The sequence below is a fragment of the Zootoca vivipara genome, chromosome 12 (genome assembly GCF_963506605.1).
Source record: "Zootoca vivipara chromosome 12, rZooViv1.1, whole genome shotgun sequence".
NCBI classification, from domain to species: domain Eukaryota; kingdom Metazoa; phylum Chordata; class Lepidosauria; order Squamata; family Lacertidae; genus Zootoca; species Zootoca vivipara.
Genome location: NC_083287.1, coordinates 41,871,224 through 41,889,495, shown reverse-complemented (window position 1 = coordinate 41,889,495; position 18,272 = coordinate 41,871,224). Strand labels below are relative to the sequence as shown.

General features: G+C 41.3%; 1 protein-coding gene across 4 annotated transcripts in view; it reads left to right on the top strand.

Moving 5' to 3' along the window:
• PARD3 (par-3 family cell polarity regulator) overlaps positions 1-18,272 on the top strand; it is a 568,363-nt gene that overhangs the window by 399,074 nt on the left and 151,017 nt on the right. For 3 of the 4 annotated variants that reach the window (XM_035129016.2, XM_035129013.2, XM_035129015.2), the window contains 2 exons: positions 2,550-2,594; positions 9,606-9,833. In XM_035129016.2, the coding sequence (XP_034984907.1) occupies positions 2,550-2,594; positions 9,606-9,833 (273 nt within the window). The remainder of the gene's footprint in view (positions 1-2,549; positions 2,595-9,605; positions 9,834-18,272) is intronic. The other variant, XM_035129014.2, reaches the window with a different exon arrangement.

Here is an 18,272-nt window from a genome sequence, read left to right as displayed (position 1 = left end):
TGCAACAATAACAATAAAGAGCCTCATGGCCTTTTAAAGACTGAAGAATTTATTGTGATGCAAGTTTTCTGAGCCAGAGTTCATTTCCTCAACAGCATGAAGTGGCACATAAGTGGATTGATATTAAAACCATGGAAACGGGAAGACCGGGGTGGTGGTGGTGTGTGTGTGTGATTCTGGAAGCCAAAAATGCCAAGACATGAAAGATGCAGTAGCTCGTGTGTTGAATTACTACGCAGAGCACAATTAAATATTATATTCAATTGGATGAAGACAAGAATGGCTATGATCCATTCCTGACTAGAGGGCCCTCACAATGAATAGGCCTAGTAAGGTGAGTAGTGTAAGCACATACAGTGGTACCTCGACTTACAAAGTACTCGACTTAAGAAATTTCGAGTTACGAATGAAAAAAAAATGGCCGCAAGCTTACTTTTTTTCAACATCCGAAAGGAAAACCGTTGTGGTTTAGATGGGGCTTTCTCGACTTACGAATTTTAGATGCAGTTTACTCGACTTATGAATTTTTCAGTTTCTAATGCATTCCTATGGGAAACCACTTTTTTGACTTACAAACTTTTTGACCCACGAATGTGCATTCGGGACGGATTAAATTCGTAAGTTGAGGGACCACCTAAAGACTGTGCTCAATGAATATGAACAACCCAACCTATATTTGGATCATGCCATGTGGCCAGTTGGCTCCACCGTGCAACTATGTATACAAACACCAACTTACAAAGAAAACAGTATACATGCTTATATGCATGTTCAGCTGTCACCCAGAACACGATCCACTGTCAACAGCCAAGGTCAACCATTGTTTTTTGCTCCGATCCTTCAGAAAGGAATGGACACCTGCAGGATTTACCTTGAGCATTTTGCAAACTATAATGCCCACCTAGAGAATTGAATTGATACGCTGACAAGGTCAGATAAGGCATTCAGGAGTTACTTACTACAAGACATATTTTCCATGGTGCTGACAAAGTGCCAATCAATGCAGGAGACAGTGACAGAGGTGTCAGTTGCTATGCAGATAACAAATTAATGTACAATCCAATCAGAGTAGATTATCGTCTAGTGGTTGCTAGTGTTGGATAGTATAAATAAACATGTAAAGAGAGATTATTAGTTTCTGTAGTGAGGTAGCCATTCCCAGTATCCTTTGAGATCTAGGGTTGCAAATGTCAGATGTTGCAGGAATTACAACATTGGCCAGTATGGAGACTGTGGTTTGTATCTGTTTCATTCACTGATGTTGAGGACCTGCTTCAGTTTGTAGTCTGTAAGCAAGTATGGGTCCTGTGGGGACGTTGTGTGCTTGTACTCCCTCTGCTGGACCTGTTATGTGTCTTGTGGCTACCTTGCCAATCTGCTTCTTATTTTATTTATTTTAGTAAGATTTATAGACTGCTTAATCACTAAGTTCTGACGGTATATGGAAGAATATGGTGTGTTTGTGTGTGTGTGTGTGCGTGATATTATCATGTGCAGCTGCCACTTTGTATCTATCCAAGTTAGTGTTTATATGCATACTTTCACTGTATTGTCTAGAAAATAAACCTGCTGCATGGAATGGCCCTGACCAAAGATATATGGTGTGGAAATTCCCCCACCCCAAATCCCTTCTCATGATATTTGTATATTTATCCACTTATGCAATCACTTGATGAATTTGATGACCTTTTTATGGTGCCGCAGTACTCTTCTTTGTGGAAAGCTGATAACATGCCGTGACTGGTAAAATTTGATACGTAGCAACTCTCACCGAAGCACAAGTTAATAGTAGCAAGTTAGCTGCTCTTTAGAAAATCAAAACAGGATACCATTTAATCAGTAATGGGATACATATGAACAGCATTATTTTCATATTTAATCAGCAGCTGTGGGAATGGATCATGTAAGGAACTATATTCTAGAATCTGAGAACATTTTATAAATGCTTGCTTATGGGTAGTATATAATAAAGTGCCACCCCCATTTTATTTGTATGGTGTATGAATCCTCAGAAGGGTTAATATTTCTGTAAGTAAGGGAGTGTCATGATGAAACTTGTAGTCCTGCAGGGATTTTGTTAAATGAAGGCAAAGAAAATTATTTCGTCCACCTTGCCCCCTGTTTAATTGTTATATTCATATGTCTCAAGCATTTCTAACCAAGCCTTTTATGGCTTTCTTTTAAGTAGATGAAAGTTCAATGTATGCAAATACATATTGCTTTTAGAAGAGCCAGTGGGGCTTTAAAAAACTCAAATCACTGCATTCAGACATGTGTGGCAACTTGTCTCTGCTAGTTGTGTATGCTAGCATGTGAATAACACACTGTTTTTGGCTGTGACATGGAAATGACTGACATAACGCATGACGGTTACTAGGTTTGTTGGCGGGCTTTATTTTGCCCCATCAAGATAGTCTGCATAACATTGCTTATTTGCATGAAGAATGATGTTTCCAGTGTCCTCTAACTTTAAAGAGAATATAAACAGTGGATGCATGTGGGATGTGGGCACTAACAGGGCTAACCGTTATACATTTACCTTTTAACAGTAGCTGACGAGACTAAGCTCAGTACAATGGATGGCCAGAAAACAGGTAAGAATTGACTGTAGGGTGGTTGCCATAGAAACCTTGGTCAAAGCAGCTTACCACAATTACAGAGCTGCCAATCACAGTGCATGGGGAAAATAATATTTCAATAGTTGCATGACTTTTTCTATTGTCACAAATAATTCAGATTGTATGGAATATCCTAACAAATGTTCAGTACCATAGAAAAATAACAAGCATGTGAAAATTACATGTAGATGAGTGAGTCTAGGAACTCAGTTCTCAAAATGTAGTTGTTAAAAGACAATATTATTCCCTAGAGCTTTTCAACAATATGTTCTTTGGGCTACAAACTCAACAGAGCAAAATGCCGTTGGAAATCCTTGGTATTTATCTACAGGCGCTGATAATGCCAGACTTTGAAATTTGCTTTTAGCTGCAAAGTTCCATCATCCTGGGTTATGTGCCTAAATAGAACTCCTGTCTTTGCAACAAGTAAGCAATCACATAATGTGGAGGTGCAGTTTCATCCTGTCCATACACTCTCCTAGTCGGATATTAGAACCAAAGACTCAAATAAAGAGATTCATGTGCTATAAGGCCTTCATTGCAGGCCTTTTGCTTTTTTCTGTAATGGTCATGATGCCAGCTTCCAAAGAATGAATTTATTACCAATTAAAATAATGCACTAGCTGCAATTATGAGCCTTTATAATTTATTAATGCAAGTTAGCTTTTGACCTTTGGAATGTTGTTTTAATTAGGGTAGATCTAGAGGACACGGTAACATTCCAAACACAGAAACAGTAACATTACTTAGCTCTAATTAGGGACAATTCACCTTTGTGTCCTGAAAATATTACTTATTTCTAGCATGACTCATTGAATAGGCCAGCCCACTGATTATTAATTTCTCTATATATAATTGGCTCTCTGTTTAATCACATCGTAAACATAAACAGTCAACTGGAAAGCTAGATTTAAAAGAACTGGTGGGATGGTAGCATTTGTAAAACAACTGGAGTGGCTTGTAGAGCTTAATAAGTGAGAAGGGACAGTCTTGCAATAACATGCATGCATACATTACATACTGGGATTAGTCTCGTTAAGTGACATTTATCAACACATGCAAAGTTTAGATGTGTTTCATTTTATATGACTGGTTGAGCTCTAAAGAGCTAGATTTATATTATTCAGCCCTGTGACTATTTCCTGAGCTGATAGGCATGAGTCAAAATGATGTGATGAAATGGTAATTTAACAAAAAAAAAAGAAATTTACGGTAGTTTTCTTCCTTTTCGATCCTACACATTCTTGCTGCATTTATGCCTGCAAAGCGGTTATAATGGCCATGTTAATAGTTTAATATCCAAGTTTTATGACATGGAGCCTGTTTGTACATCTACCCTGAACACTTAACATGCCTGCACAGCAAGTTTCTCTTTATAATTCATATCTTATAACACAGACTCCTGGGGTTTGTTTTGTTGTTGTTGTTTACCCACTGTCCTCACAAAACAACAAACCCACCCACACATCCATGAGTTCTTAGCAGCTTTTCTTTGTTTTGGTTTAGATTCACATTTTCACATCCCTCCAGTCTCGTCTATTTTAAATCACGCAAAGAAACAGATGATCAAACATTTGATCAAATCCTTCTTGATTTCCCCTGGTTTTGTATACTACTCTCTTACTTTCATCCAGCAAGTCAAATCAGGTCCAAAGCCCTTGGGTTCAGGATGTTAGCATTCTTTGAACAAGTCTTTGGCACAACCTATTAACAGTGACCTGACCACTAAAAGGACACCTAATTTCTGGATTTATTTGTAAAAATGCAAAGCGTTCCATGTGACAGCCTCCGTTAATAGCCATAAAAACACACTTGGATTACAGGGCAACGACCCTTAGCCACAAACCATCTGAGCCAACCAAAATAAATATTTGGTTTTTTTACTTAACGCAGAGCAGATTTTTCATATAACCTATAGTTTTCAGGTTATGAAAAACTCAGATGTTGAATGAATCCATGTTACCAATTCAGACAAAAAAACACACCTTAGGTTATTAAAGGTAAATGTTTAATATGTGTGGTAAAACTGATACATATTCACTGAAATATATAAACTTCAAAACAGTGGAACATATGTACATTGGCAGAATAAACTGGAACCTATTTAAAACTACTAGTTGGGTTTTATTGTGTTGGCCTCAAATGGAAAGTAAGATTCTCACTAGGACAGAATCTACTATAATAGTTTTTTAAATTATTTTTCTTTATTCAGTTCACTTGGTTTGGCTCATCATTGTCAGTGTTTACAGTTTGTTCCAAAGGTCAGAAGTCTATTCAGTAGCAATTGAGTATGGCTCATTTATTCAACCTTAGCATACAGTAACTATGATGGGCTATTTCCATATTCACCTTGTCATGATGCTAACAATAGCTCTCTGGGAACAAAAAGCCTTATTCAAACACACTATGTTCATTATAGCTATTCATCAGTGGGGGAGTTTTAATGATCTTTCCCAGTAATGGATGTAATTGCAGTTTTAGGTTTTAGGGTCTTGTCCCCCCCTGACAGGTCAAAATACTACCCCTTTATTATGTGGACTTATTCACTTATCAACACTGACTATCTAGTTTCACTGAAATTATTGGGACTGTACCAGTGTAATAGTGGGGGGAAAGCTCAGATACCAAGAATCTGAAACGTTTGTTCCCAAACGTCTGCATGTTGCGCTGATCAAATGTCCTTGTGATGCTAATAAGACACCATGGCGAAAAATGATTTGTGATTAATGATTGTATAAATGCACTCAGTCATTAACCTTAGAAGAACTGCATAGCTGGCCATAGCCAATTCTTAGGACTCCAGGGCTGATATGCTGATTTCTGACTACTGGTGAAATGTGGTTTTCCACTTCTGCACTAATTCCCCATAAACCCTCTTCCTGGGTTACATCCTTCTGACTGTTGTTGATCCCAGCTAGGCTGAACCTGAGGAAGCATCTAAACACCATTTTTAAATCTCTGTTTAACTGGAGTTTTGGAGCGCTTTGATTTAGTTTAACTCTGTTGAGCAATGGGCACATCTAATCTTGAACCTGACACTTTCCTGTCCACACCATCTATTGGCCCACTGGTTTTCCTACAACAAACCACACTTAGTAAGCCAAGAACAAAGCTTATGAAAAGGATCCGGTTCAGAAATACAGTAACTCTAAGCCAGGGATCAAGGTTTGTTTTCTCCAGTGGTAGCAGAAAGGACAAAGTGGCCCAGATCAGCACATTCATAGTGATTGTTGTGAAAACAAGGCCATTATCTCAAAGCAATGTTAGCAGTTCAGAAAACTCTATTAAAATAGGAATTCAGCCTTATTCTCTCAGTTTTAGCATTGTGATTATTATAAAGTGCACTCAACATTATGAAATATTGTTATTTGAGCCACAACATTGTAGCTACAAACAACATTATTCACATTAATTATATGTTATGCATTTTATGCTTATATTATTGGCAACATTATCACTATTAAGCATTCTCTAATTCAGGAATATGTTTCAGAAAAAAGAATGAGCCTGTGCTAACCTATTCAGATGAGACATTAAATTAAAAGGGGACCTTTGTAATCAGGGATACAAAGTGAAACAGTGAATGTATGTGTTGTGAATTTCGAGAAGAAATGGTTGAAAGGCTGAATTTGACTCTGTTTGTTAGAGTATTCTGAACCATTGCAAGACTTGTGAACAATCTGTATGACTCCTGCCTGCTTCAGTGGGTTTTGTCTTGGGAGGCCTTTCCCAGGGGGTTGTGTTCCTTTTCAAAAGCCCCTTAAGATGCAATTGCATTCAACTTACTAGGGGAAAAAGTCCCATTCCTGAAAAAGTTAGTCATCTTTTGAATCCCATTGAAACCAATGGCTTAACTTACAATGCAATGTTATATTTGTCTGTGAAAGTGTAAGCCCACCTGACTTTAAATAGACTTATTCCCAAGCAGGAGTATACAGGATTGCAGCCTTAGTTGTGTCTTCAACCAAGCCCTGAGTTTTGAGAACTCTTTCCTTGCAGTGAAGGTACCAGTGAAACTGAACTGTTAACACAGAAATTGGCTTTTATCATCGTGGTACATGTTCTGCTTATGTAGGGTTATTTCAGTCTTTCAGAGTCTGCAAACTGTCCACAGTTATGTTGATGGCCACCCAAGTTCAATAAATATCCTTACCATTTCTGCAATCCATTATTAGTTTTACAGTACTCTGGGAACATTAGGTCATATCCCATCACACTTTTCCTTTGGGATAGTGCAACTTACATAAATATTGTTCTCACAGTGAGCCGCACTGGGTAGCAGGAAATGGGGCCTTTTCTTCAGGGTCCCTTATGAGCATAAATGGGTACGTAATGTAACTACTGTTTACAAAAGGAGCATGGAGCCACTTGGTAATTAGAAAAAGATTGATGTGCAATTCATTTAAAATATATATTGAAATGCTGAAACTGAGGGAACTAAAAGTTGCCACATAATAGGATAATGTTTTTACTCCCATTGGTTTAAGGAATAAATCTATTCAGCAGCTGCTTTATTCATGACTGCTTATGCTTTGCACTTTCAAAATGTTCACCAACTTTTTTGTGTTGCTGTCTTTCAGATTGAATTTGTGTAGACTTAAACGTTGAAAAATAATCATCAAACTAAATATAAGGGTTATATAACTGAAGTTAGCTATATAGTTTTATATAATGATAGTTACGTTGATGTAAAATACAGGGTAGTTACCTACAGTGAAGCTTTCTCTTAACACATTGACATATGAAATAGTCCTCGGGAAAATAATAATAATGTGCAATCTTCGCACCAGACATTTCTTTGCAAGCATAGGCTAAGGATTGTTTACGCAGCTGGGAAGAACTGAACCTTCCTTTTCCTTTCTTGCTCATCCCACCAGCTGTCCTTTCTCTCCAGTTATACCCAGGTCTCTTCCCTTTCAAAAAAATGGGGACCTGTGGGATGGGAGGTATTTGGAGGAGGTGTGAATTCATTGTATTTATACTGATCTGTGACTCCACAGACACGTAGCTGTTTCCAAACAACTATTGCAACTGCTACATTAGCTCCCTCATGCTCTGAATGCAGCGGTGAGCATGACTTAAGTATTGTATTGGGTTCCCTATAGGCTGTGAACTCCATTATACCTGTTTCCCTGTTCTGTTATTCAGCAGTGAGTAATCCCTTAGTAAATTGCCTTGTGAGGTGGTGGAGCAGATGCAAATTGGTTTGCAAATTGGGAACCAACACACCTCACCCCCTCACATCAGAGCCTTTTCTCCCTGGAACAAATTCTCCCATAAGCCCACCCAAGGACAACTACATTTGGGGTTCACCACGATTTCCCTTGATGTGGTATCTGAAACCCACTTAGTTTTAAGATCCTGGTGTAAGGATCATCTAACTGTATAAAAGAGCTGATATCCCAATGATTTCACATGTAACTCGGGAGAATTGTCTTTGGTGAACATCTGCAAAGGACATGGAATAGAGGAAGCTGCCTTATACAGAGTGAGGCCATAGGTCCACCTGGCTCTGTGTTGTTAACAGCGTCTCTCTGGGGTTACATACTATTCCTTATTTCAGCTGCCTTTGGAACTGGGGGTTAGGTTAGCATGGGAAGAATGTCAACACACCACAGCATGGTAAAACTTGTGTTTTAATCTTGTATTTTATCTTGTGATCTGCCCTTGAGATCTTGTGATGAAGGGCGGTATAAAAATACAAAGAAATAAAACAATGACCAGTACATTTCCAGCAACACTCACCAAGTCAGCATTGGTCATGACAGCTGCTACATAGAGAAATTGCACTTGGCTAACCCCCAGCCTCAACCAGTTGACCACATGAGGGGGTTCTGATATTATTTGCATTTCAGGGAATGGTTTCACTTACTTATGTTAGTAGTTTAGTTTAGTTTAGTTTAGGCATAAATAACACTGGCATAAAATACTTCTAGAGAGTGAGTTTCCTTGCTTTGTTTAGAAACGGGGATTACCTTAGCATGGCAATAGGACCAATAATTCCTACAAAGTGTTTCATAGGAAATTTTGATGGCAACCATTAAATAAACCCAGGAGAAAAATTCAATTAGAATAGCATTTCAAAAGTTACGTTTTATTGGACCAATCCCTTAAGTTTTCAGTGCAGTAGTTTGTCCATGAAGTTCACAGAAATGGTTCAGACACATGCTATTCAAAAATTATTTTGTTTATTTTTCCAATGAATAGGTTTTTTTTGGTTTTCTAATGTTGTTGTGAGCTAATATTCTCTTTGCAAGTGTTTGTTGGAGATTATTAGTGCTTTTATCATGCTGTGGTAATCCCTGTTCCTAATCAAGGTTAAAAATTTTACATTACTTGCATTTAGTCCATAATAAGTGTTGACATGAGTTTTAATGTATTATAACCATATTAACTAATATGGGTTAATTAATCCAAAAGAAAAAAAATCCATGTAGACAAGCTCTTGGGAACAGTGTAATATTTAAGTGCAGGTTATTAAAATTCACTCCATGAAAGAAGCTAGTGAGGCAGAATTTCCCCCAGATACTGTTCTTAGAATGCAGGCTAATTTTAGGTCAATAAAATCTCCTTAATGTTCATTATTTCCAGTATTTGCATAGGATTGTTTTTGCTGTTTTAAAAAACAAAATTAACTGGCTATGCCAATCAAGTATATAGTGCTGACATCTTTGTACTCTATTTTTTTAACCAGCTTCATAATTATTTTATTCTCATTAAAATGGTTGAAATAACAGTGATGACTTTAACTTCCCACCAATTTGAAAAGTGGCGTGTTACTAACCTTGTCAAATTCATAGTGTATGACTTGACACGCTCATTGCTCCAACCAACAAATCTGCCTAGAATTCCCTACAGAGTACAGAGATAATGTGAATAATGTTAAGCACATTCCTGTAGACTGTCGCTGTGGATGTGAATAATCAAGTGCGAGGGTCCTCCCTGCTAATCCTAATTATTATTTTTCTTTTTTTAAAAAATATTAAGGTTCTCCAACCAGAGATGTAGGCCCCTCATTAGGCCTGAAGAAATCCAGTTCATTAGAAAGTTTGCAGACAGCAGTCGCTGAGGTAACTTTGAATGGTGACATTCCCTTCCACCGTCCACGGCCGCGGATAATCAGAGGGCGAGGGTGCAATGAGAGCTTCAGAGCTGCAATTGACAAATCGTATGATAAACCTGTTGCAGATGAGGATGATGAAGGCATGGAAACCTGTAAGTAAACTCTTCCATGTGCACTGCTTTTAAAAATTGCCTTTTAAAGATGTTTTCACTGCTGATGGTTCTTTCAGTTATTTCCCTCCCCCCTTCACCCTGCCTGCCATTTGGATCATACCATGTCTTTTGTTAAGGTAGCTTCCTGTTAAGTTCTCTTTACTCCTCCAAGGTTTTTGTTCACCATCGTAAAGCTCCCACCTGCTCTGACTCTGTCTTCTTTGTGCAAAATTTTCACAGTTCACTTAAAAGCGGTGTGGCCACAAAGTCAATTCACACTGGAAGCTTCCAAGGCCCTAGAGGATGCCAGTGCTACTGCTAACACTATTAGACATTCAGTTAGTGCAAACAATGCAGCCCAGTTCCTGTTCACAGTGTATAACAGATAATTCAGCCAACATCCTTCCTCCTCTAGCCAACACCTACTCATCTCAAGATTTCTTGCTTTCATTTCTCTTTCTATCCCAGTCATGTCCCCATGTGCTTGAAAAAGCCTTTCTCTCTGTCTCTGTTTTCTTCTGCCTGACTCCTTCCAAATTCCTCCACCCTTTGTAAAGCCTACTTTCAGCCACAACTTCAACCTTCTTTTACTTGGTCCACTCTGATGTCTTGGTCTCTCCCCTGCCCCATCCCTGCTGTGCCGTATCAATTCCTGGCTTTTATGTCATGTGCTCTCTCTCTCGGATAGAGCACCATCTCTTCTATGTTCCGTATGGTGTGTAGCACATTCTTGACACACTCCCATTACCTTTGCCTCAATTGAAATGGTCGCTTCTGCCTTGATGTCTGTTTGGATCCATGTAAATACCATATAACGAAAGAAAAGCATCGCCCAAAGGGCCAGGCGGGGTATATGGAGGAACAGTATGAGTGGGAACGTTTACAAAAGGACTGCAGCCTTTACAGGAGCATCTCTGTCTACCTTTGGGTAAAGAGAACATTAATGCCTGACAGTGTTGGCGTAATAATGACATCTCTGCAGTCTTGCATCATACTCCAACATGCTTTGGATTTTGTGATTTGCTTTGTTTGTTTGTTTGTTTGTAAGCTCTAAAATTCAGGTTTGTCAAAATGAAGATTACTGCAAATTTTAATGTACTTGGACCTCAGCAGAAAAACATATGTTTATGTAGCCAATATTATACCCTCCAACATTCCTCAAGATGAAAATAGAGACATTTCTCACTCTCCACAAATGACCCTCCTTTGTCTCCCCTCCGCAAAGCAGGTCTACCAGCAAAAGGGCAAGAGCAGCACCCCTTCACCAGTGGGACCCAGCACACATGCCCTCCTCTGTCCTGAAAAAAACGTCTTCATCCCAATTTTATTTTATTTTATTCTTTGGTAGATTTACAAAAAGAAACACACACACACACACACACCAATAAATGGATTTTAAAAAGTGGCAAGATTAGATGCAGACATGCAAAGCATTTTTTTAAAATAAAAAAAATTCAAGATTCCTTGTGTACCGTCTTAACAGCAAGACAATGAGTTAAATGAAAAGGGAAGGGGGCAAACACTTTGGTTCTAAAGTTTAATGAGAGAGAGGAAATAAGTTGCATTTAGGATGAAAAATTTCAGCATTGGAAGTTCATCCATAAAGTGAAGAAAAATTACGGCTGTTCTTTAATTAGAATATGTAAGGTTGGCAGATCTAATAAAGCATAAAGTTAATGATCAGCTATTACCCACCCTAATGGGCGTTCATTTACATTTTCAGTTCTTTAACCCTAAGAGTGACCCAACATGAGAAGAATGTCATTAACATAAAATAATCTCTTCAAACGTAACCCGTATAATTATTGAATGGTGCAGCAATGGGCTAGTAAAATGACAGTCCATGCTCAAAAAAGAGTGAATAGCAAATTAACTTAAAAGGGGCAGAATAATATGGAAATTATTAAATTTTTAAGCTTAATGTTGTAGTATTTTGAATGTAAGGGATGAGGGTGGTGCTGTGGTCTAAACCACAGAGTCTAGGGCTTGCCGATCAGAAGGTCGGTGGTTCGAATCCCCGTGACGGGGTGAGCTCCTGTTGTTCGGTCCCTGCTCCTGCCCACCTAGCAGTTCGAAAGCACTTCAAAGTGCAAGTAGATAAATAGGTACCGCTCCGGCGGGAAGGTAAACGGCGTTTCCGTGCAATACTACGGTATGATTCGCCAGAAGCAGCTTAGTCATGCTGGCCACATGACCTGGAAGCTGTCTGCGGACAAACGCCAGCTCCCTCTGCCTATAGAGCAAGATGAGCACCCCAACCCTGGGGTCATCCGCGACTGGACCTAATGGTCAGGGGTACTTTTACCTTTATTTTGAATGTTTCCCAGCAGGTCCCCCCACCTATCTAGTTAGTTTACCTATAAACATTAAAATTTTATGACTGGAAAAGAGCTGGGGAAGCTGAGGTAATTAATTACTTAGCTTCTCGACTGACACAAGAAGTTGGAAAAATGAATCTGCAATATCAGCTTTTTATGAATGTGTTTACATTTTAAGAAACTCCTGTCATAATGAGCAAATTTGCTCCTACAAATTCACTGTTCTATTTTATATTAGATTTTCTTTTTTAAAAAGCCTGCTTCTAAAAATATCACATAATTGAATGTAAGATCATTTGAAATATTTCCTTCAATAGCAGCAGCAGAATTAATTCAGCTTCATTTCAAATCTGGCAGTTCAGAGCAGCTAAATCTTATCAGTCTACTCTAACTGACCCAGTGACACAGGGTGGAATCCAGTGGAGGTGCCCCATAACAGAAGAGGGGGGGAGGGTTTTTTCCCCCTGATTCCCTTGGCAGCCCCCTGTGGTACCTTTTGATTTGTTCTGCAGGGTTTCCCAACAACCTATAACTGATTTTCAGAGGGTGTGTGTGCTCAGGTCTGCAACAAGGAAAGCAAAAAAACCCTCCCCATCTTTTCCAAAAGTGGGTCAAAAGCCCTTCCTCTGAGACTGTGGAAACAATTGGATTCCACCCGTAGGAATCTTACAATCTTACAGTGGCCAACCAGTGCCCATAAGCAGCCCACAAAATGGTCCTGAGTGCATCAGCATTCTTCTCACGTGATTCCCCGCAACTGATATTCAGATGCAAACTGGAGGCAGAATATAGCCATTGTGGCTGGTATCCATGGATTGCCTTCCCCTCCAAGCATTTTTCTAATCCCCCTTTAATGGCATCCAACTTGCTGGATATCCCTAAATACTGTGGGGGATGAATTCCACAGTTCAACTATGTGCTGTGTGAAAAAGTGCTTTCTTTTCTCTGCCCTGAACTTTGAAACATTCAGGATGGCACCATGTATTTTGAGAGAGGGAGAAGGAGAGAGACACACAGAGAGAAAGAACTATGGAATGATCTGGCAGGCGTACTGGATGTGCCACTATTTGATATGGATGCAGACATTCCATTTTGGGTAGGGATCAAGTGTGTTAAAGTGGCACTATACATGCTTGACCAAAAATGACTGGTGGGGAGGGGAATTAGTGTTCAGTTAAACCCAATAGTTCAGAATTTAGAATGTAAAAGCAATGTTAAATTCCAGTAGAAAATGCTGTGAGCAGTAATCTTTCATTTGGTCAGTTGGTGACCCTTTTTGTATTTGAAGATAACAGAATCAGAGAATTGTAGAGTTGGAAAGGGGCCACAAGGGTCATCTAGTACAACCCCCCGCAATGCTGGAATCTTTCACCCAACATGGGTCCTGAACCCACAACCCTGAGATTAAAAGTCTCATGCTGTACTGACTGAGCTATTCAGATAAATTGGACTGAACTGTTTCATAAAGAAATATTGACCAGTGTCCTGCAATGAGTTCTAAAAATATAAGCGCACACCATGTGACCACATTTACTGTGGGGGCTTTTAAAAAACCATAATATAATTGCTGCACTCAGAACAATTGGCCATTCAGACTGTTGAACTGAGTCTGAAAGACAGATGTGAAGACCTTAAGTTTGGCAGAGGGTACCTATAGATTTTAAAGATTTTAATGGGTATAATCAGATAGTCACAGCTGACTGCTTGGGGTATTTGGATCATATGAATCACAGCGCTTGTTTTCAAAATCTTGGAATAGCTGATAAGAAACAGTTCCTTTCTCTGGTGTGTTGTCTGAGAGCATGCCATTTGAATCTGAATAAATTGGCAGAGCTTTCTAATCTCTGTTGAGTCTTAATTGCTAAAGACTCTGCTTGTATTAAATAACACAATACACAGTCTAGAAGCTCAGTTATGGAACAGCTTCACGTCCAATAGCTACAGTTTCTTATGAGCATTTTCTCTGTTTTGTGACGTAATTAGGAGAGCAGTTTCACAATACTTTTCTTGCAGTTCTCTTAAGTAAAACACATCTTTGCTCTTGGAATCATACTCTAAAGAATAATCTGATTTGATGTTTTGGTCTTAGTAGCTAAAATAGGAAAGGGGGATTGTTGTTGGCACTTTTTCATTAACTCTTCCCCTGACCCAGTGCTTTTTAGTAATGTCATCAGTGAACTATCAGAAAAATCAGAACTTGAATTTCTTGCCTGAGCAGGAATAATAATGAGACAACATTTTATTTCTTCAGGAATCCATACCCTGCTTTTCTCTTCCACAAAGGTGTTGGTCAAATCAACTTACAGATACAAAAGAAAACATAAAACCATCAGTGACTCCGACCTTAAAACTCAAACAATCACACTGAAAACAGCAGCAACATCCCTTCCAGTCAATAAATTAAGCAGTGGTCGAATCAAAAGCTTGTTTGAAAATAAATTATTTCAGTTCTGGCAGATGCCAACCTCGCAAAGGGGTTTGGGGAGGGCAGTGTGAGAGGGAAGCCCTGAGTCCTTCAATCCCTGAGCTGGGCTCCATGAAAGCACATTCTGCCACTGGCCTATCCTAACTTGGAGAAATTCTCCAGTCATAATTGGAGAGGCCAGTGATTGAAGATGGGACTTTTTGCATTCAAACTTCACCACTGAGCTACAGCCCTTTCCTTAGCAATCAAGTATCCAAAGATGGGTGTATGGATATGCAGCAGTGATTTACTCCTTCCACCTCCTATTGCACTGCATACAGCTTTAAAATTTGTGTGAAAGAGGGTTGAAAAGCAGCAGGTTGAAAAGAGGTTGCTGTTCAGAAAAAAAGGAAAGACTTAGGTTCCATGCACACAATCCTGTAGGGGCTGCCTGGATCACTTTTAAAGAAGTTTATTTATTTATTTATTATTTATTATTTATACCCCGCCCATCTGGCTGGGTTTCCCCCGCCACTCTGGGTGGCTTCCAACAAATACCAAAATACATTAAAATATCACAGATTTAAAACTTCCCTAAACAGGGCTGCCTTTAGGTGTTTTCTAAATGTCAGGTAGTTGTTTATCTCCTTGACCTCTGATAGGAGGGCGTTCCACAGGGCAGGCACCACTACCGAAAAGGCCCTCTGCCTGGTTCCCTGTAGCTTTGCTTCTTGCAGTGAGGGAACCGCCAGAAGGCCCTCGGTGCTGGATCTCAGTGTCCGGGCTAAACGATGGGGGTGGAGACACTCCTTCAGGTATACAGGACTGAGGCCGTTTAGGGCTTTAAAGGTTAGCACCAACACTTTGAATTGTGCTCGGAAACATACTGGGAGCCAATGTAGGTCTCTTAGGACTGGTGTTATGTGGTCTTGGCGGCCACTCCCAGTCACCAGTCTAGCTGCCACATTCTGGATTAATTGCAGTTTCCGGGTCACCTTCAAAGGTAGCCCCACATAGAGCGCATTGCAGTAGTCCAAGCAGGAGATAACTAGAGCATGCACCACTCTGGTGAGACAGTCTGAGGGCAGGTAGGGTCTCAGCCTGTGTACCAGATGGAGCTGATAGACAGCCACCCTGGACACAGAATTAACCTGTGGCTCCATGGACAGCTGTGAGTCCAAAATGACTCCCAGGCTGCGCTCCTGGTCCTTCAGGGGCACAGTGACCCCATTCAGGACCAGGGAGTCCCCTACACCCGCCCGCCCCCTGTCCCCCCAAAACAGTACTTCTGTCTTGTCAGGATTAAACCTCAATCTGTTAGTCGCCATCCATCCTCCAACCGCCTTCAGGCACTCACACAGGACATTCACTACCTTCACTGGTTCTGATTTAAAAGAGAGATAGAGTTGGGTGTCATCCGCATACTGATGAACACCCAGCCCAAACCCCCTGATGATCTCTCCCAACGGCTTCATATAGATATTAAAAAACATGGGGGAGAGGAGGGAGTCCTGAGGCACCCCACAAGTGAGAGCCCAGGGGGTCTGAACACTCATCCCCCACCACCACTTTCTGAACACGGCCCAGGAGGAAGGAGCGGAACCACTGTATGACAGTCCCCCCAGCTCCCAACCCCTCTAGATGGTCCAGAAGGATGTTATGGTCGATTGTATCAAGGCCGCTGAGGGATCCAGCAGAACTAGGAAACAGCTCTCACCTTTGTCCCTAGCCCGTCGGAGAGCATCAACCAACGTGACCAAGGCAGTTTCAGTCCCATGATGAGGCCTGAATCCCGATTGGAAGGGATCCAAATGGTCCACATCCTCCAGGCGTGCTTGGAGTTGTTCAGCAACCACCTGCTCAATCACCTTGCCCAAGAATGGTAGATTTGAGACTGGGCGATAATTGGCCATATTTGCCGGGTCTAAAGATGTTTTTTTAAGAAGCGTTTAATGACCGCCTCTTTCAGTGAGTCTGGGAATACTCCCTCATAGAGGGAAGCATTTACCACCCCGCGGAGCCCATCACCTAGCCCTTCCCATCTCACTTTTATTAGCCAGGATGGGCAAGGGTCAAGGAGACAGGTGGTCAGTTTCACTTGTCCAAGCAGCCTGTCCACATCCTCGGAGGTAACAGATTGAAACTGATCCCATGAAACATGACTCGACAGGGCTCCAGCACTCTCCTGCCCTGGCCCTGCTCCCACGGTGGAGTCTACCTCCCTCTGAATCTGAGCGACTTTATCTGCAAAAAAAACTTTGCAAAAGCATTGTAGGAGATATTGGGGTCCCTACCATGGCCCGATGATGAAGGTGGTTCGGATAGATTGCAAACCACTTGGAACAGTCTCCTGCTGCTGTTTTCTTCAGATGCGATAGAAACGGTGAAGAAGGTCCTCTTCACTGTCGCCATTGCCTCTTGGTAGGCTCGAAGTTGAGCTCTAGCCCATGTCCGGTCTGATTCAGAATGAGTTTTCCGCCACCGGCACTCTAGCTGTCTCAGCGACTGTTTCATCGCCCTCAGCTCCGGGGGATACCATGGGGCTGTCCGGGCTCCATGCAATCGGAGAGGGCGCTTCAGAGCCAGACAGTCAATAGCCCTGGTTAACTCCACATTCCGGCGGGCCACCAGGGAATCAGCTGAAAGGCCATCAACATGGGATAAAACATCCCCTACCGCTCTCTGGAAGCCAATTGGATCCATTAAGTAGCAGGGGCGGACCATCCGAATCAGTCCCACCTCCCTGCAGAGGGGAAGGGTCGCAGAGAAGTCCAGTTGCACCAGAAAGTGATCTGACCATGGCACTTCTTTTGTTTCGCTTTTACTTAATGTCAGATCACCAACATCCATAGAGGTAAACACCAGGTCCAAGGCATGTCCGCGGCTATGAGTTGGGCCAGACTTATTCAGGGACAGCCCCATGGAGGCCATGCTTTCCACGGACAAAGTCCCGAGCGGCCCCTTGTAAGGTCGTGTCGACATGGATGTTAAAATCCCCTAAGACAACCAAGCTAGGTGTCTCCAGGAGCACATCTGACACAACCTGAAGCAGCTTGGGCAGGGAATCCTTGGTGCAGCAGGGAGGTCGGTACACCAAAAAAACACTGCAACCCCCCCCTCCCCACCCAGATGCCCTGGGTTGCTGTGCGTAAGAGAGACCTGGTGGACAAGCAGCGGCAAGGACAGGCCCATCTGCTTCATCCAACCAAGTCACTGTCACACATGCCAGGTCAAATCCTCCATCCACAATCAGTTCGTGGATGGCAGTGGTCTTATTCATCATTGACCTGGCATAGCACAACAGCACCTTCAGATCATGTGGGTATCCCTTGCCGATTGGTCAGGACCAGACCCGGAGGCAGGGATAGTCCTCAAACAATGACTAAACCTGCCTCCTCGGTAATGACATGGTCTGGTCTTAGCGTAAGTCCTCCTCTTACCCGTGACCACTGAGATCGGTTGTCCCAGTGCATCCCCCCCCCTGTGGAATCTGCCCCAGCCATTTTGTTGGCTGGGGCCCCCTCCCAGGCAGCCCTGACCCCTCCCCTTAAAAACAAGATAAAAACCTCTATTTAAAAGAAAAGCAGCAATAAACAGAACAAAAGAAAAACAAAATAAAACAATTAAAACCAAGAACAGTAAAAATTACCGTGTATCTCATATTTTAAGGCATCCCCAAAAAATAAGCCATGACAGGATTTCTAAGGGTTGGTGAAA